The sequence below is a fragment of the Gopherus flavomarginatus genome, chromosome 2, assembly GCF_025201925.1.
Source record: "Gopherus flavomarginatus isolate rGopFla2 chromosome 2, rGopFla2.mat.asm, whole genome shotgun sequence".
NCBI lineage: Eukaryota > Metazoa > Chordata > Testudines > Testudinidae > Gopherus > Gopherus flavomarginatus.
Genome location: NC_066618.1, coordinates 196,005,408 through 196,031,422, shown reverse-complemented (window position 1 = coordinate 196,031,422; position 26,015 = coordinate 196,005,408). Strand labels below are relative to the sequence as shown.

General features: G+C 45.1%; 1 protein-coding gene across 13 annotated transcripts in view; it reads left to right on the top strand.

Annotated features, from left to right (window-relative positions):
* The window catches only part of ZNF236 (zinc finger protein 236), a 192,479-nt gene that overhangs the window by 26,013 nt on the left and 140,451 nt on the right, over nucleotides 1-26,015 (top strand). For all 13 annotated transcript variants that reach the window (XM_050941761.1, XM_050941762.1, XM_050941767.1 and 10 more), the window contains 3 exons: nucleotides 1,234-1,406; nucleotides 6,917-7,063; nucleotides 20,410-20,478. In XM_050941761.1, coding sequence (XP_050797718.1) covers nucleotides 1,234-1,406; nucleotides 6,917-7,063; nucleotides 20,410-20,478 — 389 coding nt within the window. The remainder of the gene's footprint in view (nucleotides 1-1,233; nucleotides 1,407-6,916; nucleotides 7,064-20,409; nucleotides 20,479-26,015) is intronic.

Genomic DNA, 26,015 nt, shown 5'->3' with positions numbered 1-26,015 from the left:
TGTAGATATCTTATTCCTGATGACAATACACAGCAGGAATAAATGAACTTTTTTTTTTGTAACTTCTAGGAGAATACAGGTGAATCACATTGGTAATATTCCCAACCATTTCCACTCTGTACCCATCTCCTTAATATAACAGCCATAGTACATGTTGACAGCTTAGTTTACTGAAAAGGGGAACATGAATTATCCATCAAACTTACTCCTAGAATTGTGGTGTCAGTTCACTTTTTAATAGGGATATCCATTTTAGGTTTTATATATTGAAGATCCAGAAGAGAAAACACAAGAGGTCACTCTTGCAACTGATTTTGAAAGTAGTCTCACAATTCATTGTCATATTTCTGAAGGTTAATTGAAAAGTTATTTTCCTGTTGAGTTCATTCTGTTTTGAATTTATTGTTCTACATACTTATACATTCTAATGTAAGTTTAAGAAACTAGATTGTACTTCATGGAGAGAACAGGAGTCCATAAATCCTTTGAACTTACAGAAATTTGCAGTTCACTAGGAAGAATAAAAAGTGTGTATGTGTTGGTTGGACGCATGGGGGAGAGAGGATATGATCTCAGTGAAATGACTGCCCGTGAAATGGGTTAGTCACTAAATTCTAACCAGTTATAGCATATCTGAATAAGCAAGGTTAATTTGATTCAGTAGATAAATCAATAGATAACACAGTAGGGCCCCAAACACTATTTAGGTGCTGTACAAATGTAATAAAAATAAATCATTTTTTTTAGAAAATACATTCTTTATAACTGTACAGCATCTCGCCAGAGAGCGCCATAGTTACCATTGTTTCATTGTTAGCCACGGTCTTCAAGCACTTTCAGGAAAAAAATTAGCCTGTAGGGCCATAGAAGCAATTTCAATATTTTCTAAAATCTGAATTGCTAGTTAGGTCATCTAGTCACTCTAAAAAAGGCCTCATATACTAGAAAGCAGCATCTAAATTCTAATCTTTTTAAAAAAGGAAAAAATATTTTTTGGATAACAAACATTAAAAGGTAACGTTGTAAGTGATATTTTTGAAAACCAAATAAGCTATGCTAGCACGCTACATCCAAATAAGAACAAATAGACAGTTTAGTGATTGAATTAGATGCAATGACAACAGATGGTAGACTTACTGTACATGTAATGTGCTTTGCTTATGATGGCATTTTCTCTCTAATACATAATGTCATTATTGGTAATGGATTTATGTATTTTTTTTTTTTTTTTAGGTGAAAGACCATTTACATGTAGTGAATGTGGGAAAGCCTTTAACCAAAAGGGGGCATTACAGACACACATGATTAAGCATACTGGTGAAAAACCCCATGCTTGTGCCTTTTGTCCAGCAGCCTTTTCTCAAAAAGGCAATCTTCAGTCTCATGTGCAGAGAGTTCATTCAGAGGTAAATGCAATTTTGTTGTTAATATGATTGCTGTTAAATATACTGCTTATCAATTTTTAACCTTTTCCTCTGAGTATTTAACCTACCTGTAGCGATGCATGACTCGCCCCCGCTGTGCCTCCTGCTGGTTGTCCAGGGAATTAGCTCTTCTAGTCTCTGGAACACCCTCTATAGGCTGGTGTCCCGCTGCCACTGGCTCCCGTATCCCTCGTGTTTGGGGTGCTGCCCCCTGGCAATACCCCCACAGTCTCAGGATCTCCCCACCCAGGGGAACCCTCACCCCCTATCCCTACCTCGCCTCAGTCATAGGCTACTGCCAGTCACGAACTTGCCCCCGTGTCCTGGGGCAGACTGCAGTGTCAGCCACTCATCGTAGTCAAGGTTGGGTCTGGACCTACTGCCTCTCTCTGCAACCCAGTGCCTCTGTGGGGCCTTGGACAAGACCCTGCAGCCTGGGGAGTTGCCAGCCTGGAGCTCCCCAGCCCCTCTGGCCTTTCCCAAGCCCTGCCTCACACTAGGCACCCTGAGCTTACCAGCAGCTAGGCCCCTCTCTCTCTGAAGGCAGAGAGAGACTGTTTGTGCTCCTGGCTCAAAGCCTTTTTATAGGGGCCAGCTGTGGTCTGTTTGGGGCATGGCTCTCAGCTGTGCCTACTTCCCCAGTCAGCCTGGGAGCTGCTTACCCTAGCCACAGCCCTCTGCTGGGCTATTCTAAGCCTCTCAGGGCAGGAGTGGGTAACCACCACGCTACACTACCCTATTTATCGGTGTCCCCGTCAGGCTACCTCTTTTTGACCCTTTGACCGCACTCCTGTCCCTCTTCTTTTATTAGTTGTCCCCCGAACTCAGTTGGGTTTTTGTGGTCCTGTGGATCCTCCCCATAGGCTTGGGTGGGGGGGTGGAATCTGTTAGCGGTGGGCGGGCTTCTGCCCGCCCACTTCCCAGAAACCCAATAGGTGCACTACCGTATTTATATTACATCGTGTTCCAATGTTGTACCTTGTTGCCTGCACCCAACATGGATTATATGATGAAACAGAGATTACTGATCAGTTTTGCTCAATTTGATATAGTAATTTAGACTTGCTAAAATCATTAATCTGAGTTAACATTTTTTTTATTAGTAGCAGAGGATTTATTTACTCTTTATCTTTCAAGTATATTAGTTAATAATGTATCAGCTGAATAATTTAAGATAATTGTATTTATTACAATTTGTATTTTTTTTAAACTAACTTTGGCTCTAGCTGCCTTTCATATAATTGAAAATACAAATGGGTAAAGATATAACCGGCAGCTTTTCCAAACTATAAGATAAGACAACCAGGCAGAGATTTCAAACCCAGACAATACCTCTCTGCTCATCAATACCAGGAAATAAGTGATAGCTATTAGAAGGGACTTTCTGGGTTACAGTTGGAGCAAAATAAACTCTCATGGAAGATACAAACTCATTCTGACTTTTTTCTTTATGGTCTCCTGACACATATATTCAGAGATCTTAAATTCAAAAAGGATGTTATAATCATGTAGTCTGACTTTCTGCATAATACTGGCTATACGACTTTATCCAGAAGTTTCTGCATTGATCCCAGCAACTTGTGGTTGAACATATCTTTTTAGAAAGAAACTTGATCTTGGTTTAAAGGCTTCAGGTGATGGAGAATCTGTCCAACTATTCCAATGGTGTATTACCCTGGTTGTTTAAAAATTTATGCCAGTTGAATTTTTCTAGCTTCCAGCTAATGGATCGTGTTTTCAATTTGTCTGCTAGACTTCTGCATATTTAGCTACTTGTAGACTTTGATTTAGGGTTTGTCTGCACACAGGTTTTGAACCAATTTAACTATATCAGTTTTGAAACAGATATAATTCTGTGCAACTCCCTAGTGTGGACTCAGTTATCTGTTCTGGTATAAAAGTGGCTATATCATTGTAGCTTATTTTGGTAAACTCAGGGAGATAAGCTGTAACAACAGAAGCGCTGTTATACCGGGATAGCTGCATCTATGCTGGGAAGTTGCATAGATGGAACTGTATGTGTTTCAAGACTGATATACAGTATATACTTGTTTATAAGCTGAATTTTTTTTTTAGTGAAAAAGGGAAGCACCAGAGAAGGGGGTCGGCTTATGAACGGGTATAGAGAGGGAGAGGTGGAATACAGCCCTCCCTGCAACAGAGGGAGCAAGGAGAGGTAGCACAACCAGCAGAGCCAGAAGGGAAGAGATGGGGCCAGAGTCTCTCTGCTTCTGGCCATGCTGCTCTCCCCCTAGCCTTCGAAGCAGCTGCAGCTCCGGGGCTGGCAGGCTGCAGCTGTGCCCCTTGGCCTTGCCCCCCAGAGTAGGCTGTGGCAGCGCTGCCCAGCCTGCCGGAGCGTGCTGCAGCCATGCTACCCGGCTCAGGCCGCTGGAATATGCTGCGGCCGCGCCACCTGGTCTGACTCACCAAAGCAGGCTGCGGCTATGCTGCCCAGCCTGCTGGAGTAGCTCCAGCCAGGCCAGAGACATCCTTCCTGGCCCACCACAGATAAGGTGAGAAGGGATGGGATGGGGAGAGTGGTGGTGGTCCTGGGCTAGGAGTGGGGTCATGTGGGAGTTGGTCACAGGGGTTACTTGCCTGACCCCCAGCTTCTCCCCCCCCAAAAATTTCCTCACCAGTTGCTGTCCCGGGACACTTTGTTTACATAGGTTTACCTCCGTGCTTGTGGACGCTGGAGGTAAACAAACCATCTCGGCCTACCGGCGGCTTATTCTGATGGCCCGGGAGCCAAAGTTTGCTGACTCCTGAATTATAGAGTTGGTTTAAGAACGGATCAGAAATGTTTTCCATTTTTACTTATCCATTGGGGGTCGGGGTGGTCGGCTTATAAACGAACTGGCTTATGATCGAGTAGTTAAATTGTTAAAGAAGCCATTGGTCACCTTTGTGTAAATAACCTAACTAGATTAAGCCTTTTAAGTCTCTCATTAAGGTGTGTTTTTCAGACCTCAAATCACTCTTCTGCCTTTTTTTTACAAAAGTGGCAAGTGTTACTATGGACTGCAAAACAGTGGATACGGCACTCCAGTACAGTAGTTGTCTCACCAATGCCAAAATAGTATCACCTCTCAGTTTCTACTGTTATTCTTCTATTTGAACATCTGAGAATTGTGTTAACCCTTTTATCTACAGTACTACATTGGGAGCTCATGTTTGTTTGACTATCTACCATGTCCCCTAAGTTCTCTTTAGAGTTACTGCTTTCTGGGATACAGTTCCCCATCAAACAAATATGGCATACCATTCTATGTTGTTTGATATATGATGTTGTATTTAGCTGTATTAACGTGCAATTTTATTTCTGCCCCACTTGTCAAGTTATTCAGATCTATCTCTGTGACTGGTCCTCATTATTTACCACTTCATCTGTAAAAACTTTTTTAGCAATGAGTTTCTTCAATAGCATCAGGCTATTGTGGGATCCTCCTAAAACATTCCCATTTATTGATTTTTTTTTCCCTATTCCGAATTCTAAGATCTATCATTTGATCATGCTCTCCTAGAAACGTTTTCTTCCAAAGGCCTTGTCATGCTATGCACTCCTTGTTCTGATCTTGCCTCTAGTGTCGTCTTTGGTAGATCCTTCACTTTCTCTTTCTCACATTCTCTGGTATTTTCTCAAGAATGTATACTTGCCCCTCCTATTTTTCTTCCACGCTCTCTTTGACCAGTCTCAGATCACATTGCTTCAACTACCACAGGGGTTCTCAAACTGGGGATCGGGACCCCTGAGGGGGTCGCGAGGTTTTTACATGGGGGGTGGCAATCTGTCTACTTCCACCCCAAACCCCGCTTGCCCCCAGCATTTATAATGGTGTTAAATATATTAAAAAGTGTGTTTAATTTATTTGGGGGGTCCCACTCAGAGGCTTGCTGTGTGAAAGGAGTTGCCAGTAAAAAAGTTTGAGACCCTCGAACTACCAACTCTACTATGATGGCTCATGAGTCTTACTTCCTCCATTTAGTATTTGTATTTCTTATTCTCTCTGATACCTCTTCTTGAATATCTTGCTACCAGCTCTGGCTCAACATGAGAAAAGCAGAACTTCATCCCTCTGCTTTACTGTGTTGGCAGTCATGCATTCCATACTCTTTTACAGACTTGCAACATTGGGATAATTTGGATAGCTCATTCTTTCCTTTCTTCCTACCATGTCACTATTGTTGCTATAGCCCATCAACATTTTTCTTTACATCCTCTTCAAAAATCCTTCCTTTTCCTCTGCTAAAATTTTTGTCTGTCCTTATTTTTTTGGTCTTTTGCTTCAACTACTGCAACCTCCTTCTCTTTTGGCCTCCCTTATTTTGACCTGCTCCCCTTCAATATGTACAAATCTTGCTACCTGAACATCTACCTCACCCACCATTCCAGCCACGTTTAACTTCTTTACAAATCCCTTTAGTGGCTTCTTCTGACTTTAATTATCAATTTTTTTGTCCCTGCCTTCAAAATCCTTTACAAGCTCTTGCCTACTTTTCTTATCTTGTCTTTACTTCCTCTGTTCAAGCTACAAGATTACATTTTCTTGCCCCCGCCTTCCTGTGTTCTTTTCATTTTAGTCTTTGTGCTTTCTTCCATGCAACCCTATTTGTCTCTAACCAAGTCCACCCTACCTCCATCTTCCATTCCTTGATGAACGCACAATTTGAAAAAGGTCTACACAGAAACTACCCCAAAGTCTAAACCTAATACAAAAAACTTTAAACAAGAAATCCAAAACAAAACCTAATGCAAAAAAGCAAATGAACAAGATGTATTCTTTAAGCATCACCACTAACTCACTTGCTTTTGTTGCTTTTCATTTCCAGTCTTTCATCTGTACATTACTTGGGTTATCCTCTTCAGTTAGGAACCTTGTTCTTATTTGTAAACTGCCTTATTGGATTTTTGTTTCTGTATAAATGCATGGATGAGATGGAGTTGAAAAAAGCTGGAAAACCACTGGCCAAGGGCATTTTTCTTTTTCATATTAATTTACTCTCTGTGGGTATGTCTATACAGCAGAGAACAACTCGCAGCTGGCCTGTACCATCTGATTTGGGCTCACGGGGCTTGGGCTTCAGGGCTGTTTCGTTGCTGTGTAGATTTCTGGCCTCGGGCTGGAGCCCAAGTTCTAGAACCCTGCAGGGTGGGTGGGTCCCAGAGCCCCGCAGCCCACGCCTTACGTGCCCAGGTCAGTCGGTACATGCCAGTCATGGATTTTTCTTTACTGGGTAGACGTACCCTGAAGTTCCACAAAAGCTCCCCATGACAACAGATGATGGTCATGTCACTAAATGGTGGCGGCCTTGGTCCAAAACGTGATACTCAATTGGTGTGTTAGCTGGAGGTAAATAGCATGGAAGAAATAGCTCATTTAAAAGAAAGTTGTCTAAGACTATAGTATATTTATTGTGTTTATAAATAAAGAAAAAATTACAACTGAAAAGTCTTGGGGAAAAAAACGTTTTGTTTTTTTTTATTCCTTAAGGTGAAGAATGGCCCTACCTATAACTGTACAGAATGTAGCTGTGTTTTCAAAAGTTTAGGCAGCTTAAATACTCACATCAGCAAGATGCATATGAGTGGTCCACAGAACTCAGCAAGCACTACTACAGAAGCATCTCATGTTATAACGGTAAACTTAACTTATTTCCTATGCTATGCTAGTGACTTCAAAAATGTAATAAAATTGGATATTTTTAATAGATATGATTCTCCTTCAGATGGTATTAGAACTCTTCATGTATTTCTTGTGTGTTTCTTCTGAGGCCTTAAAAGAACTAGCTATGTTTGTACAGAATAGTGTGAGAAAATTCAAGTTTACGAAGAGTCGGTGCATGCAGTAGGAAAATGTGTTAAAGATGAATGATGGAGCATAGAAGTACTGAAGATGTCTTACCAAATGAACTCCCTTTTATTTCATAGGGGAAAACAGCTATATCTTTTTGCAACCCCTTCCACCCTGTGGTCCAATAACTTTCAGGCCTGATTTTTTCAAATTTGCTGAGTATCATTAACTTCAGTTGGAATTCTGGGTGTGCAACACTTTTGCAAATCAAGCCCCTCATATTCTCCTCTTATGATAGACATCAGTTATGGCTCAAAGAATAGTCATCAATGGTCTGCTGTCAAACTGGGGGGATATGTCTAGGGCGCTCTTCAGTGATCTGTTCTGATCTGGTACTATTTAAGAGTTTCATTAATGACTTGGATGAGGAAGTGGAGAGTATGCTTTAAAAAATTATGAATGACACCAAGCTGGAAGGGTGTTGAAAGTTTTTTGGAGTACTGGATTAGAATTCAAAAGAAGCTTGACAAAATGAAATTCAGTAAAGAGAAGTGCAGAGTATTACACTTCAGAAGGAAAGATCAAATGCACAAATAAAAATGGGAAATAACTAGCTAGGCAGTAGTACTGCTGAAAAGGATCTGGGGGTTTTAGTGAATCACAAACTGAATAAGAGCCAACGATATGATGTAGTTACAAAAACAGCTAATATTCTTGGATGTATTAACCTCTAGAATATTAGCCTTTTTTTTGTAACACAACACATGGGAAGTAGTTGTCTCTCTCTACTTGATACTGTTGAGGATGCAGCTGGAGTATTGTGTCCAGTTTTGGGCACCACACTTCAGGAAAAATATGGATAGATGGAGAATATCCAGAGGAGAGTAACAAAAAATGATAAAAGGAGCAAAGGTTTATATATTAAAAAAAAAAAAAAAAGCTATGTTTTAGTTTTTAAAAGACGACAACTAACAGGAGACCTGATAGCAGACTTCACATATGTTAAAGGCTGTAACAAAAGGGATGGTGATCAGTTGTTCTCTACGTCTGCTGAAGATAGAACAAGAAAATAGAACAGCTTAGTCTGCAGCAAGGGAGATTTAGGTTAGGTATCAAGAAAAACTTTCGAACTATAAGGATTGTTAATTACTAGAATAGGTTACTGAGGATGGCTATGGAATCCTCTTCATTGTATGGTTTTAGGAACAGGTTATACAAACACCTGCCAAGGGTGGTCTAGGTATATTTGGTTCTGCTTCAATATGACTTGATGGACTACGTGACCTTTTACTGTCCCTTCCAACCCTACATTTCTTTGATTTGACAACCCCTGAAAATAACTGAATAAGACTTTCTTTCAAATATCATTGTTGTATTTGATACATTCTGCTTAACTGCATTTTCTGAGACCCTCTCTTTAAGATTGTTGTTGCTGACATTTGCTGTTGAGTCGGATAAGAGGGACTCTTCTTCAAGAGCCTCTGTATTCCCACTCGTCGGGTTGCACTTCCATAAGCAAATATATGCAACTCTCTTTCAGAACAGTTTTCATTGGGTATATGCATGAGGTGTCTTAGTTCAGATACCTGAGTCTGTATATAGGAGTTCAAACTCCTCCCAACTGTCCTAGTTTCTTCTCTGCCATCACGGAAGTGACCTTATTCATGTCTAGGAGCTACTCCTAAATTTTAGGTAGCTGACCAATTTGTTATATATATGTTTTTCTCGGTTTTTAATGTATACAGTTACTATAGAATAGTTTAATCTGTGTTAATTAGAAGGAAAAAGGAGTAAATCTCCTTATTCCCTCAGAGCACTTGGGAATCTTCTGCATTGGGACCCAAAATTGTTTTTTTTTTTAAAAGGGCATGTCATGCCCAGCATCTGCTCTGGAGTTGGATGTATGCATCTGGTGCCCAGTATACCTGGGCAGCCTGTGATCCCCTTCACAGTCTACAGTGTGTAAGATTTTTGTCCAGGAGTCAACAGGAACAGCAGTTAAGGCTTCATGCCCCTTTGCCTTCAAAGGACTGAAGGTGGGCAAACTACCCTTGGGTCTGCACTTTGTCCGGAATGACCCACTTCTGTGCCTAAGAGGCAGTTATCTGCATTGGCGCCAGCGCTATCAAGGGTTCAATTAGTGGATCTCTTCAACCCAAGAGCAAGACCTAAGCTACTAAACATGATTGCCATCTGACAAGATCCCGGTGTCTAAGCCAACCTCAGTACCTGCTTACCTTTACTCTAGTGATTAATTTGGCACCTACTCCTGTCCCAACCGCTGGAGTTACTGCCAAGGAGACTTCCCTGGCTATTCTGGCATCAAATTCTCCCTTAGGGTATTGGCATAGACTCTTCAACTGTGGCTGAGATTGCTAAAGGACCCCCTTCCAAAAGGAAGGAAAACTGCAAGTACTTTTGTGACAGATTTATGTTACCAATCTGCCTGGGGCTTCAGGTTATCAGGCAGCAGGGAACTTGTTTGTGTGTGTTGGCCTTGGGCTGCAGTTTGGTTCCTTATCTTTGAGCCTAACTGAATCGTTGAGTTAACCTGTTCCTTTCTCCCTTCCTCCTCCTTGGCCTCTTGCAACCTGCAAAGGAATTTTTCGCTCCTTACTCATGCCTTTGACTGTCCCAAGATCCTTTCCCTATATAAGTGTTAGCAATATACAACTCTGGTGCTTACCCGGGGAACCCCATGTGGGGAGGGATGGGATTTTTATTGTGACTGTGACACTTTGACTGTGAGGAGCCTTGAAAAAGAAAAAGGAGTACCACCACACTTCCGCACCTGGTCTGGTGCAGGAGCCCCGTGTGCTGGTCTTTGCAGTTCATTTCCTACTATTATTGGCACCAGAACAGCATATCTAGCCTGTTGGTGCTTATTTGCCAAGGGTTTTCCCTTCTGAGAATGCTTTGCACCCTCTCTATGTCATTGTGCATAAGCACCAGACTCCAGTGCCGATTCTGGCCTCTTCTCTGCATGCCTTGTTGTCAAACCCTGGTCCTCTTACTAGCCCACAGTGTAGGTTCACACCTTTGCATGAATGGTACAGAGTACCATCAAGGGGGCTTCGAGAATTCCCTATGCCACTCTCTACTTGAAGACATGGGAACATTCAACCTCTTTCTTAGCCCTTCTCAGATACTGGGCTCCTTGAAGGACTTGATGCAGAGGTCTGTGTAGTTACAAATGTGACCCTGCATCCAAGCGTCTTTTTAGGTTCTGCCCACAGCACTGAAGTCTCATCGTGTGAAGTCTAATCTTATTCCAATAGACCCTCAGACTTCAGGAGTTTTCCCATCAGTTTCTATTTCACCTTGCACCAGGCCAGACCTTTGTCTCTCTGCCCCAGGACCCAACACCACCTCCACTCAGCATCCAGTATATTGATGTGTGAGATGCTGAGGCCCACAAAAAAAGAGGACTGCCCGACTGGGGACACAGTGGATGCTTCTTCCTTCAATAAGAATATTGGTTTGGTTGCAATGTCGGCTCTAAGCAATTTCAAAAAAATTTAAGATCTGTTTGGGAGGATGGTCAACACCTTACACCAGTGGTAGTCAATTATTTTTTTTGTGAAGATCCAAATTTCTTGGTCAGGGTATAGTCAAGATCCAGACTCTAGAGAAAGATTTCACGGTTTGTTCAAAAGTTTCTGGGGGTCTCTTATGGTTTAAAGACCAGTCTAGGAAGGACAGAAAGGCTAGGTTGAAACTTCTATTAATGTAATACTCCCTAGCTCCACGGGGTGTGCTTTCCTGAATACATCCGCCTCAACATCCTGTGCTGCCTCAATTACTGCTTCAACCCTGACAGCAGCCCCAGAGGCTGAGACCTCATAAAGGAAGAAGCCTCTCTCATCTATCAGGGAAACAAGGAGGATTGGTCACCCTGTAAATCTCATTTCTGGGAGATGTTGCGTCCCTTGAGGAGTACTGCTGAGGCTCCAACTGAAATGGAAATTGAGGTGTCAGTACCACATAAGAAATCTTGTGCAGACACGTCTTCTGCTCACAGTGTGGCTTCTATCATAGCACGTTTTAGCTTTCATAGGTCTTCTCTCCATGCTCTGGCACCATTGCCTTGTTTAAACTCCTTTATCAGCTTTTTGGCACTTCATGCACCAAAGTCTCCTTGGCAATTGGCACCTATCCATTTTCCCATCTCCATCACTGATTTAGTCTCTGACCATAGGCTATCATTGCCCTCCACCACCCTCCACATTCCTTTTCCCACAGTATCTTCTTGTTTCGAATAAACCGGTCTCTCCTCTGCTAAAGTGGTCTACTAGAGCCCCCCTCTGTAGTACTGATCTGACAGCAGTAGCCAGAGTCTGTGTCATACGTTCAACCCTCGGTACTGGCACCGATGCCTGGGACCCCCCCTTTTAGCCCAGGGGATGATACTTGTGACTCTGAGGTCTCGGTACAGGGCTCTCCCTCTGTACCATACCATCACATCCTTAGGAGTCCATTTACTGAAGTGAACCTTCTGGAGCCTTCCAAGTGCCCTAGACCTAAATTGGGGACCTTCCCTTACTCCAGGGTCTTCCTGGAACCCCTGAGAGCACTTTGGTAAATAGTTTTACAAGGTGCTAGCTAGAAAGAAACCCTAACACCCATTGGCATTGTATAATCATGCACAGGCTCCAACAGACCATTCTCTGGCACCACATACTCCCTTGGCAGTAAGAGAGGCACAAGAGGACCAAGAGCCACAGATTGATGTAAGCTTGCCTCCATCAGCCAAGTACTCCTCCCTCCAAGACGAGATGGCAATGCCACCACCACTGTCTTACACTGTTGACTTCAGGGCTTCCCAGGAAAAGAAACGTCTGGTGGAATCCTTCCAGACCCCATTAGAAGAGGTTCAGGAGTCTCAGCATTCCCTAATAGACATTTTAAATATCAGCTCCCAGATAAAAATTGCCCTGCTGATTGAAGAGGCACTGTTATCAACTACATGCACCTTATGGCAAACCCTGCAAACTGACAGTTAAAAAATACTACATTTTGGCCAAGGGGATAGAGCATTTTTTCTCCCATCCCACTCCTAATTTTCTGGGAGTGGATGCAGTTAATGAAAGAAACTGTCAGGCTTGTTCTAGACCCTGGATTAAATTGGCATCATTAGCAGTGACCCCGCTACTTGGTCAGGCAACTCCCATCTTTTCATGTACTGTAATATATATACTGCTTACTGTATTTTTCACTCCATGCATCTGATGATTGTTTGTTTTTACTGTGGAACTGGTTCATTCTCTATCAGATAAAAATTTCAGCAATTTATCTGCCAGACATCCACAATATGACTGGAGACACTCTGAGCTCCCCTCTCCAGCAATCAGAGGCAATCCGGTTACCCTCAAAGATAGCTGGACATATTTGGAAGGAAGCACATATCTCAACCTTGGAACAGCACCCTACTACATCAAAGCAGTGCTCAGTCGAGAGCAACATGTTCATTATCGGGGATCTTCTTTTTCTTCACCTCCATTTGGAAACAGACTATCTGATTTCCTGGGTGCCTGGAAAGCCATCACTACCAACAAATGTGTTCTAAGCACTGTGGAACTGGGCTACATGTTACAGCAAAAAACTAGATCTGCTTCCCATTCCCCTTCACTGTCCCTCACCAGGATCCTTCTCATATTAGTGGTTCTCCCCCACTGTATTGGAGGAGAGATTTTTATTTGAGATGTTTCCTTACACAGAAATGAAAGTGTGTGTGTGGGGTGGGTGGGCGGGGGGATGCTGGCTAAGGCCCACCTTAGACCTACAAAACTTAAACAAATACATAAGAGAGTTTTGTACAATATCCTTGTATTCCTTCATCCCATCACCCAATCTTGAAGATTGGTATGCTGCTCTCTTCCTCCAGATGCCTGCTTTTGTGTGGCCATTCATCACACTAGAGGAGGTTTCTCCCCTTTGGTCTGTCATCAGTTCCCAGAGTGTTTATCAAATGCATGGCTGGAGTAGCTGCCCTTCTTCACAGAATTGCTATTCAGCCATACCTCTGTTTGGATGACTGGCTTATTTGGTGGCATTCCAGACAACAGAAGGCATCAGAGCAATTCAGATTCTATTTGACCTTCTGGGCCTGATTATGCAGTCTCTTTCTGGTGCAGAGAACCGAGTTTATCAAAGCATTGCTAGATTCAGCATCAACAGTGGCATACCTTCGTCAAGTCAGCTTTCAAGTGATCCTGGAATTATGCAGTTTCCTCCACCCTTATCCACAAACAATGATGAGAAACTGGGTGCAACTTTTAGGACATGTGGCTGCTTGCATGTAGGTGACTCAGCATGCCAAGCTATACCTGAGATGTCTTTAAGGCTGGTTAAAATTCATCTCCTGTCCATTAACTCACCCTCTGGACGCATTAATTCACAGACCTGCAAGTGTGCCATCTTCCTTGAACTAGTGGAGAGTCCAGTTCGACGTCTCTTTGTCTCCTCCTCTTCCCTTCCTACTATGACTCCGGTCATGGACACATCTTCCTTGGGCTGAGGTGCACATCCGTATCTCTTGCAAGCTCAGGATCTGTGGGCAAACAAACCATACACATCAATGTTGTATAATTGAGGGCAATTTTCAGAGTTTTTCTGCCAGATTTTTCTCAACCAGAGAAAGGGCAAGTATGTTCAAGTACTTACAGACAATATGACAGCAATGTTTTACCTGAGGGGGAGGGGAGAGAGGAGGGGCAGATCAGCTTGACAGCCTCCTGACAGATAGTCTTTCTGGAATTTTTGCATTCAAAATGAAATAGGGCTGTCGATTAATCATGGTTAACTCACGCAATTAACTCAAAAAAACCCGTGATTAATTGCCATTTTACTGGCACTGTTAAACATTAGAATACCAATTGAAATTTATTAAATATTTTGGATGTTTCTCTACATTCTCAAATATATTGATTTCAATTACAACACAGAATACAAAGGGTGCAGTGCTCACTTAATAAAAAATAACAAAAATTTGCACAGTAAAAATGATAAAAGAAAGTGTTTTTCACTTTACCTCATACAAGTACTGTAGTGCAGTTTCTTTATCGTGAAAGTGCAACTTACGTGTGAGTGTGTGTATATATATATATTTTTTGGGTTATGGAACTGCACTCAAAAACAAAGCAGTGTAAAACTTTAGAGCCTACAATTCCACTCGATCCTACTTCTTGTTCAGCCAACTGGTAAAACAAACAAGATTGTTTACATTCATGGGAGATAATGCTGCCCACTTCTTATTTATAATGTCACCTGCAAGTGAGAATGGGCATTCACATGGCGCTTTTGTAATCAGCATTGCAAGGTATTTACATGCCAGATATGCTAAACATTCATATGCCGCTGCATGCTTCGGCCACCGTTCCAGAGGACATGCTTCCATGCTGATGATGCTTGTTTTAAAAAAGAAAACATTGCATTAATTAATTTTAAGACTGAACTCCTGGGGGGAGAATTGTATGTCTCCTGTTCTGTTTTATGGAAATTCTGCCATATATTTTATGTTATAGCAGTCTTGGATGATGGCCTTGCACATGTTGTTTTAAGAACACTTTCACTGCAGATTAGGAATGTAAATATTATTTAAAAAGTTAACCGTTAAGATAGCTACACTACTCAACTCAGAGTTTAAGAATCTGAAGTGCCTTCCAAAATCTGAGAGAGGCAAGGTGTGGAGCATGCTTTCAGAATCTTAAAAGAGCAATACTCTGATGCGGAAACTACAGAACCCAAACCACCAAAAGAGAAAATCAACCTTCTGCTGGTGGCATCTGACTCATGATGATGAAAATGAACATACTTGGTCCGCACTGCTTCGGATCGTTACCGAGCAGAACCCGTGGTCTAGATAATACTTAGTCCTGCCATGAGGGCAGGGAACTCAACTAGATGACCTCTCAAGGTCCCTTCCAGTCCTATGATTCTATGATCATTAGCATAGATGTATGTCCTCTGGAATCGTGGTTGAAGCATGAAGGGACATATGAATTTTAGTGCATCTGGCACGTAAATATCTTGTGATGCCAGCTACAACAGTGCCATGTGAACGCCTGTTCTGACTTTCAGGTGACATTGTAAACAAGAAGCAGGCAGCATTATCTCCTGCAAATGTAAACAAACTTGTTTGAGCAATTGGCTGAACAAGAAGTAGGACTGAGTGGACTTGGGAGGCTCTGAAGTCTTGCATTTTATTTTTTTAACAGTTTTTTTGGTACATAATTCTACGTTTGTAAGTTCAACTTTCATGATAAAGAGATTGCGCTACAGTGCTTGTCTTAGGTGAACTGAAAAATACTATTTGTTTTGTTTTTCACAGTGTAAATATTTATAACAAAAATAAACATAAAAGGATTGCTGTACACTTTGTATACTGTGTAATTGAAATCAATATATTTGAAAATGTAGGAAACATCCAAAAATATTTAAATAAATGGTATTCTATTGTTTAACAACACAATTATTTTTTTAAATTGCTTGACAGCTCTAGAATAGACATGTGCAATCACTTGGGTGCATACCTGTACTGTAACTGTTTTTAGAGATGTGTTGTACGTGCCCATTCTACACCCTGCTGTCCTTTCCTCTGCTTTGAAGTCTGGTAGGTTAGGATTCAGTGTGAAGGAGCTAAGGGGATGCTAGGGCAGCTCTACATTTTATTCTCTCACGTGGACACATGAGGAGATACTTGTTGCACATGCTTCCCTGATGGGTACTGCTCAGGAAAACTCTCCGGCTACAGTGCACTTGGTGTGCACAAACCTGAAGTGGAATAGATATGTGCTACACATCTCAAAGAACAACAGTTATAGTAGAGATATTAACCATTTTCTTCTATGCCCTCCCTTAGTCTTCATCTGGCATTCTTTTACAGTACCTGGTGCTTGATTTCTATTGCTGAGTTTTAGAGATCACCCACAATGAATGTTCCAGTCACTTCTGCACCAGGTCCTAGCTCTCACTTTTTTCCTCGCTCCCCTTCTCCTTAAAGACTCATTTCATGAGACTGTCTTCCTATAGAAGGTGGACTCTCTGCTGTCAAGGGAATCCATAAAAGGAGTCTTCCTAATCTATTGAGAACAAAATTCCTGGTATTTCCTCATCACCCACGAAGGTGGATGGTCTAAGACTCTTTCTGGACTTCAGAAACCTCAACAGGTATTTAAAGATATCAAAATTCAGGATTCTCACCTTTAGGAAGAACCACTAGAGCAGGGGTGGTCAAACATATTGACCCTCTGACACCCACGTGACAATCTTCAGAAGTTCAAGAGCTGGAGTGCGCCTGCTGGGGCTCGGGGCTTCAGCCCCATGGGAGGCGCCTGTCGGGTCTTGGAGCTTCAACAGGAGCGAGGCTGAGTCCCAGTAGACGTGCCCCGTGGGGCTGAAGCCAAAGGTGAAATGAGGTCACATAACACCTCCCCCCCATTTTTTAGCAAGGCGTGCTGGCCCTGCTCAGTCACATGGTGCTGCCAAGCCCCCTCCCTGCACAGCAGCTGCTGGAGCCGGCAAGAGGGAAGCTGTGGCTGTGGGGCGAGGCAGTGGCAAACAGTTGGGAGCTGCAGGGCGAGCTGCTGCTTTTGTTGCTGCCTCCCCCTGGAGCTAAAGCAGTGGTTCCTTCCTGCAGCTGCCTGCTGTTTGCTGCTGCCTCTCCAGGCGAAGCTAACACCTGGGAGCTGCAGGGAGGGACCAGTGAATGGAAGAGGAGGGGATGTGCCTGGGGAGGTTCACTCAAGCTGTTGGGGGGGGGGGGCAAACTTTAAATTGCGGTCCCCCCCTCCCAGCATCCGTCATTTCTGGCAGAAGATCTAGCCCCCCTTCTCTGCTGCAGGGCAGAAGCCGTGAACTCTCTTCCCCCAGTCTGCTCGGCAGAGAATGAAATGAGGGAGCATGGGGCTCCATGAGCCACGCTTTAACTGTAAAATTGCCAAATATGTTCTGTGAGCTGCGGTTTGCCACTCCTGCAGTATAGATTAATGAGATTCTTCTTTAGGAGATAGATGCTTTTGAATTCAAGATTGTTCCCTTTGGGCTGTCAGCAGTCATTTTCACAAATGCCTCGTTACAGTGGCATCTTATTCTCAGATATTGAGATATACAAGTATGTGCACAGGTATGAATGGCTTTTAAAAAACAAGACAAAACAGGACTTGATATGAGCCCTTGCCACTGCTGGAAGCTTGTTCCACTCATGAGGCTGCAAATAAAATGGAATAGTTTAGTCTCCAACTCCCTCACAAAGAATATTTTATAGGTGCGGTACTGAACTCAGTAGAAGCCAGGATGTTCCTTCTAAAGGAAAAATTCGCTAGCATCCAGCAAGTGTTCATCACCTTATGGGCATATTCAGAGCAGACTCGTTACTTTTTCCTGTGGTTCATGGTCTCATGACATCATCAGCTTATATGACTCCTCATACCTGACTGTACACGAGACCTTTACTACATTTGGTAGCATAACACGCAATGCTGAACACAGGCTTCCTGTAGACATTTGTCTTTGATGTAGCACCAGTGGAACTATCAGCTCACCTGATGCAAGTCCAGGGACAGTGTTCTGCAAGGAGTGGCTGTAACCTCCTATTCCTAACAACTTCAGTTTTTTAAAGTGACATTTACCTGCAGTTTTATCTATTATACTCTGTCTCTCTAATTCTCAAATATTACTTTGATGCATTTTGAATTCCAAGGATTTGGGAAAAACCAAGCCAACCAAACCTACTAATAGCTGCTTGGTTCTAAAAATGACCATAGCAAATGAGACTTGTCATATTTTGTCTCAATGCAGTTGGCTATATAATGCTCTTAGCATGCTTTGGGGGTAATGTTGGGATAGAAATTGAATGTTGGAAAGCAGTTTGAGAGGAATTGCTCAGATAACAATAAAGGCAGCCAAATGGCTTTTTTGTTTATACAAGTTATAACATTATTACTGTAAGGTCAAGGGATTTACTTTTCTGTTTTAAACAGTGTGAATACTGTTTGAAAAGCATATTTTCCCCTGCAACACTCACATTCACTTATATCTTTTTGGGGATAGGAGTTGATATTCTCTCTGTCCGTTGGGCTGTGTCTGTCTGTCTCTCTCTCTCTGATATCTATCTATATATCGCATCTCTCTCTGTTTCCTTGGACTGTCTGTCAGTATCCATCTGTCGTCTCTTGTCCTATATTTCGATTATAAGCTCTTTGGGGAAGGGACGATTTTTTGTTCTTTGTCACAGTGCCTTGCACAGTTGGGTTCTGCTCCTTAACTGGGGCTCCTAAGCACAATGGTAATGCTAATTAATTGTAAAACAAACAAGTAAACAAAAAATCCATACACACATCCTACCCAAGAAGCTTGCTTTGACAGTAAATGTAACTGTCTGGTTACTGGAAGGCATATCTTAGGACAGTGTTTCTATTTTCGTGTGGCCACAGCCACCTAGGTGGTGATGGGGGGACGGGGCGGGGCAGGGACAAAGCGGCATCCCCTCTCCCTTCCTACCCTCCTCTGGAGCCACAGATGCCAGAGGAGAAGGCAGCTGATTTGAGTTCCCAACGTTGTCAGATGCAGTGGGACTTGGGTTTCCAGCTTCAGCCCTGGGGTGGTGGGATGACTGGTGCCATCACCTGGCTCTGTCCCCCAGCTCAACCCCACCCTGGCTCCTGCTGCCTCCTCTGGCCCTGGGTTATGGCCACATGGTGGCGGGCTCCATCTCTGGCTGAAATGTTTCAGGTTCTGGCTGCGGGGATCCGGATCCAGATCCAGCCCCAGTCCCAGCCCCGGCCACCCAGTGGTGGCGACGGCGGGCTAACCACCCCTTTCCATTTGCCCTTGCCCCCTGCTGCATTCTCCAGCCCCGGTTTCAGCCATGCGTTCCGACCCTGGCTGTGTGGTAGTGGTCACCGGGCTCTGGCCACTGGACTTTGGGTTCTGGCTGTGGTGTCCAGCCACGTGGCAGTGGGTGCTGGCCATGGGCTCACCAACCCACCTCCATCACCTTTGGCCCCTGTTGGCTCCACACCAATCTCCTCAGGGCTGTCCTTCCTCATACGCAAAGTATGCAGCTGTGTAGGGCACCAGGAAATTTAGGGCACTGCAGCAGGGCCAGGCCTGCACTCACCAGTGGTGGGAAGTGCAGTGACTTGGCCCCAGCCACGCCACTGGTGAGTGCTGGGGGGCGGTTCCTTCTGCCTCCCAAGCCAACCCCCCCCCCCCGCCCAGGGGGGCTGCGTACGGACCCAGAATAAACTAGGTACAGCCCTGGGTCTCCTCATCCATGGCTTAATTTGTTCCCCAGCTTGCCATGGCTGAGTAAGTCTGTTGTGAATATTGATATTTGTATGTTATCACTTTTCGCTACCTCCCAGCTAGCTAGCAAGTCTGCTGCTATGAAAAATATTAACAAATGTACAAATATCACTTTTCAAAGAAGCAGACTTATGAGCTAGCAAGTCTTAAAAAAGCAGCAACCAAAAAAGCAAAAGAAACTAAAACAGCAAAAGACAAGAACATGGAAAGCACCTTATTTGTTTTTATTCTGTTTAGGTCTAGTAAAGAATAGCGGCAACTGTACATTTATTTTTGAGTCTGCAAAAAAACCCAACAGCCCTATATCAGTGTTCCCTCTAATTTTTTCCATCCATGTGCGGGAAGAATTTTATGTGCACTATATCAAGATAATGTGCAGATGTGTACCACCAGCAGCAACCAAAAACTTAGATATATATTTTTAAAAAGTTACCATAGGGATAATTACTCCAGCTGGGACAGGTTAGGCGTTTTAGAACTCACTGCTCAAAAATTAAATTGAAATGTAAGAGAAAAATAAAGATTCTGAAATGCATAGACCAGTCAAAAAACTAAAATAACACGCATTGAAAGAGGTATGAAGAAGTGACAACAACAGTAATACAAATATGTGTTGGGTGGTGCATGTGTGTGAGAAAGAGAGAGAGAATGAATGAATGAGTGAAGGCTTGTCTCTACTTACCATGGATTGATGCTGTGGCGGTGGATCCACCGGGGGTTGATTTAGCTAAGAGATCCCTGGAAATTTATCCAACCCCTGAAGTGTCTCTTTTACTCTAGCCATGGTTTGATGTTGTTGAAAAAGTATTTGTAAGTTTTACACTTAATATTAATATTTTTTAATTTAATACAGTAGCTTACCGTCTTTGCCATTCTTTTGTTTGTAGGAACCTGTGGCCCAGCCTCTGACGTCTCCTGCTAACCTGATGCAACCTGTTGATAATAAATGGAAGAATGTAAGTATAGAGATTTTCTTAATTTATTTGTGTCAATACTGAGATGGCAGGCATGTTAAAAGGGAATTTCAGCTTTTAGAACTTTGCAAACTTTTATTAATATTATGTATTAACAAACACACAGTTCTCTGGAAGGTGGGTTGATATTTGATTAAAGGGCCTTATATAATGCTGTGCTCAATTTGTGAATGCAAATCTCTTAATGCTTGTAAATGGCTAATTAGGAGTATAGCAAGTCAATTCATAAATGTTTCCTGATAATTGCATACACACCTCCATTCAAAAACTCTTGGAAAACATGTCAGATACCCCACTCCAGTCCCTGTAGGGCAGGTAAGATGATTAGTGCGCCATAAAGGGGCTCTAAAAGCATTAGGGAGTGCATCCATTAGGGAGGACTCATGCAGTGCAGGCACTGTGGAAGAGAACTTCAAGGCTGCTTTCCCAGGACTCTCTAGCAAGCCCCAGCGTAAGAGCTGGTGGCAGAAGGTGTACTTTGAAATGCTTTTTAATATATTCATTTTATAATTAAAAAAATCCGACCTTCATTAAAGGCAGTTGTCTTTTAAAATATATTCTTCTTTGAGTGCTTGCTCATATCGATTCCAGTTAGGTGTGTGCACACCGCGTGCACAAACGTCGGAGAATTTTTACCCTAGCAACACCCAGTGGGTCGGCTGTGGAGCCCCTTGGAGTGGTGCCTTCATGGCACTGGATATATACCCCAGCCGACCCAGCGCCTCCTCAGCCCGTGATGGTCGTTGGAACTGTGGAGCACGGTGTTGCTGACCTCCACTCTCCCTAGCTTTTACTTCCCAGTTTGGATAATTGTTCTAGTTCTTATAGTTAGTGTAGTATTATAGTCTTGATAGTTGTAGAATTAGTTTGTAAATAAAGTTAGTAGGTTGGAAGGGGTTCCTTCCCCTTCCTCCCTGCGTGCCGCCCGGGCTCGTTCCCAAGGCTCCAGGGTTTAAGCCATGCTCAGCCTGTTTGAAGCCTATGCCAACGGGAGACCCCCACGACTCTTGTTTAAAGTGCCTTGGGGAGTCTCACCAGGCCAAAAAGTGTAAAATCTGTAAGGCTTTCAGTCCTCAAACCAAAAAGGAGTGGGACTTTAGACTCAAGCAGCTCCTTATAGAAGCGGCCCTCAGCTCAGATCCTCCTTCAGCACACCAAGTTCTGGCACCGAGTGTCTCGGTGCGCAGTGCTCTCGTGGCAACTTCGAGTATTACACTGCAGGGAGACTTGGATAGAGACCCACGGCACTGGTCCTCGCTGGCACCGTGTCCAGCGCAAGCACCTTGGGCGCCGTTCCCTGTCCCCAGGGCAGAAGAGACCTTGCAAGCCGGAGGGGGCTGCCTCTCAACAACAGGCGCCGGCACCCCTTTTGCCAACCTTGGAATCACGTCCGGCACCGGAGTAACCGAAAGTACAGGCGCCGATATCAGCACCGTTGACTCCGGCACTGAGGGAAGAACCGTTGAATCTGGCGCGTATTGGCTCTCTGGCCCGCACCGTGGTTGAGCCCCGACTTCCATTGATGCCGGAGACATTTGCAACGGCGAGGGACCTCATCGCCCTTACAGAACCGGCACCCATGCGGAACAGTGTAGGGGTAAGCCAGCCCTAATATGTCCACTATTTCCGAGCGTGGACACTCGGCACTGCTCCCGATCTCGGAGCAGGTCCTGGCACCTCTCGCAGTCCCGGTGCCCTTGTCTATCACGGCACCAGTCATACTCGTGGCCCAGATCTTACTCCCGGCACCATTCCGCCTCGCGGCACTGCTCCGGACCTCGGTACCGTTCAGACTCCCGACACTGCTCCCGGCACCGGTCAGAGCGCCAATCCTATTCGAGAAGCCACTCCTGGCATTGCTCTCGCAGGCGGTCTTCATCGTGATCCAGGTCTGGATCCCAGTACCGACATGACCATTGGCACCGTTGTCGATCCCGGTACCGCTCCCCAGCACTGTGCTGGCACTGCTCTCCTGTGGCCCGGCACTGTGCTGGCACCATTCCCAGCAGAGTTGATGCAGGCACGCTCCTCACTGCCCTGGCCCTCATGCTCTTCCTCACACTCTTCACAGTTGGACAGCATGTCCCGCTTAGCCTATCCTGCAATGGGCCAAGCAGACGGTAACCTGGGTCAATGGCAGGACGAAGCCCAAGACCCAAGTCAGGAGCTGCACAATGGTCCTTCTGGACCCTGTGGGCATACCACCAAGCCCAAGGGGTTCCATTTTCAGCCTCCCACTCAGCCCATTCAGAGCCCTGAGAACCAGAGGCCACCATCAGCCGTCCCCCTCCAGGGAGTATGGAAGCGTCTGCACCCACCCCAATGCAGGCCCTGGACCCCGGCACAGCGGATCCTGGGCATCAGGATCCCTCGCAACTGGACCTGCCACAGGATCCATTAGCCCCTGAAGCATCTTTCTCATCTCCTCCAGATGAGACGGTGGTGAGGACAAAGACCTCAGGTACCCCTCCAATAGACCCTACGTGCTCGCCAATATCTTCTACGTAGGGTGGCACGTAATATGGACTTCCAAGTGAAGGAGATAGTGGAGTTGGAGGGCCCGGTGGTGGACATCCTTTCAGCTGACACCACATCCCAGGTAGCATTGCCCATCATCCACACCATCCAGGCCAACACGGCAGACCTCTGTCTCTATCCCACTTACGGCAGAGTATGCTCACCCTACCTGTTTGCTCACCCTCAGCCGTGTTCACTGGTGGTGTCCTCAGGGAACGGCTTGATCAACAGGCTGCAGCGCCCAAATCTAAAGACGCCAAGCGCCTCGATTTATTTGGACGCAAAATTTACTCAGCGGGGGGCCTTCAACTCAGAGTCGCAAGCGCTCTTGAGCCGTTATGATTATAACTCATAGAACTCCATGGATAAATTTAAGGAGCTGATTCCGTGAGAGTCCAGAGATGAGTTTGGGGCTTTAGTGGAAGAGAGCAAAAAGATGCCTAGGACCTCCTTACAAGCCTCCCTGGATGTAGCTGACTCTGTGGCTAGGATCCTGGCGTCGCTATGCGATGCATTTCCTGGCTTCAGGTATCTGGCTTACTGCCAGAGCTGCAACAAACCCTGCAGGATCTACCATTTGATGGGCAGGGCCTGTTCTCAGATAAAACGGACTCTAGGTTACAGAGCCTAAAAGACTCCAGAACCATCATGTGCTCCCTGGTGATGCATGTCCCGGGTACCCAGCGCAAGCCCTTTAAACCACAGCCTCAAAGGTTCTACTCACCCCCTTTTCCAAGGCATGGCTTACAGAAGACGTGGTTGAGGTGGCAGAAAGAGATCTATCGGCCACCAGCCCGGTCAGAACCAAGGCCCTCCTAAACCACCATTGGGGCCTAGACAAAATTTTTGAAGGTGTGCCTGAGGATGGCGTACCACTCGTTATCCAGGATCCTTTCCCTCCATTTTGAGATCGTCTCTCCCATTTCCACCATGCTTGATCCCTTATAACTTCAGACCGATGGGTTCTTCGCACAGTGGAAAGGGGATATTTTTTCCAATTTTCTCAACCCCCCCACCCCATCCTCCCTCCCCGTCCCTCTTAAGAGACCCCTCTCATGAGCCACTCCTTATACAGGAAGTCTTAACGCTCCTGTCCATGGGAGCGATCAAGGAGGTTCCATCGGAACTAAGGGGCAGGGGGTTCTACTCCCACTACTTCCTAATCCCCCAAGGCAAAGGGGGGGCTATGGCCCATTCTGGACCTGCGCAAACTCAACAAATTCATGGTAAAGTCGAAGTTCCGCACGGTTTCCTTGGAGACTATTATCCTTTCCCTGGAGACTGTTACGCCACCCTCGACATGAGGGACGTGTACTTTCACGTAGCAATTTACCCTCCACACAGGCGCTTCCTTCGCTTTGTGGTAAATCATGAACGCTACCAATTTGCTGTCCTGCCCTTCGGGCTGTCCACGTCTCCGAGAGTGTTCACCAGATGTATGGCCATCGTGGCAGCCTACCTTCATCGACAATGGATCCAGGTGTTTCCGTATCTAGACGACTGGCTCATTCGGGGCTGCACCAGGGAAGACGTGTGATCCCACGTCCGGCTCACCCTAGGCACGTTCCGCAAGCTGGGCATCCTGCTCAACAGTGAAAAGTCAACTCTGGAACCAACCCAGAGAATAGAGTTTATCGGGGCAGTCTTAGATTCCAGAGTCGCCCGCGCTCTCCTGCCGGAAAATCATTTTCAGGCTATGGCAAACATCATCCGCAGCCTCCAAAACTTCCCGACTTCCACGATAAAGACATGCCCTGGCCTTCTGGGGCACATGGCGTCATGCGCTTACATAACCAGACATGTCAGACTTCGGGTCCACCTGCTTCAGGCCTGGGTATCAATGGTATATCGTCCAGGTCAGGACAGCCTGAACGTGGTGGTCATGGTTCCGGAATCGGTCTTGACCTCCCTCAGTTGGTGGCTGAACCCCACGTCGGTGTGCGAAGGGGTACCATTTCACACTCCACAACCTTCCTTGTCCCTTGTCACGGATGCATCATCTCTGGGCTGGGGCGCCCACCTTGGGGAACACCAGACGCGGGGCCTTTGGACCGCTTCCGAACTAACTCTGCACATCAGTGTACGAGAGCTGATGGCAGTACACCTAGGGTGTCAGACGTTTCGCTGTCTCCTACATGGCCATTGTGTGGCAGTCCTCACAGACAACACCACAGCCATATTCTACATGAACAAGCAAGGGGGAACCCGGTCGTCTTCCCTGTGCCAGGAGGTCGTTTGTCTGTGGGAGTTTTGTATAGTCCACTCGATATATCCGGTGGTGTCGTTTCTCCCGGGGGTCCAAAACACGCTGGCAGACCACCTCAGCAGATCTCTCCAGCCTCACGAGTGGTCCATTCGCCCAAACATCATCCATTCAGTTTTCCTGAGGTGGGGGTTTCCCCAGGTCGATCTGATTATTGAACTAGGTGAATAGAAGTGCCAGGTATTCTGTTTTCTCCAGGGACGTTCTCTGGGATCTCTATCGGATGCTTTCCTACTCCCGTGGAAAGACCAGCTATTCTACGCATTCCCTCCATTCTCGCTAGTCCACAAGGTCTTGCTCAGTTTACACAGGGACAAGACATGCATGAGTCTGGTTGCTCCAGTGTGGCCCAGGCAGCACTGGTATACTACACTCCTAGAGCTATCGGTAGAACCTCCAATCACACTCCCCCTGTGGCTGAACCTGATATCACAAGACCACCATTGCCTCTGTCATCCCAGCCTGCAATCCCTCAACCTTACAGCATGGATGCTGCATGGCTAACTTGATCGGAGTTACTCCGCTCACAATTTGTACAGTTCTGTTAGGCAGTAGGAAACCCTCGAGTCTGGCCACGTACCTGGCCAAATGGAAGCGATTCTCCTGTTGGCATGGGCAGTGCGCCTCGCCTCCGTTACAGGCATCAATACCTTTCATCCTAGACTATCTCCTATTCCTGAAGCAGCAGGGCCTGGCGACAACATCTGTCAGGGTGCATCTGGCAGCCATATCGGCTTTC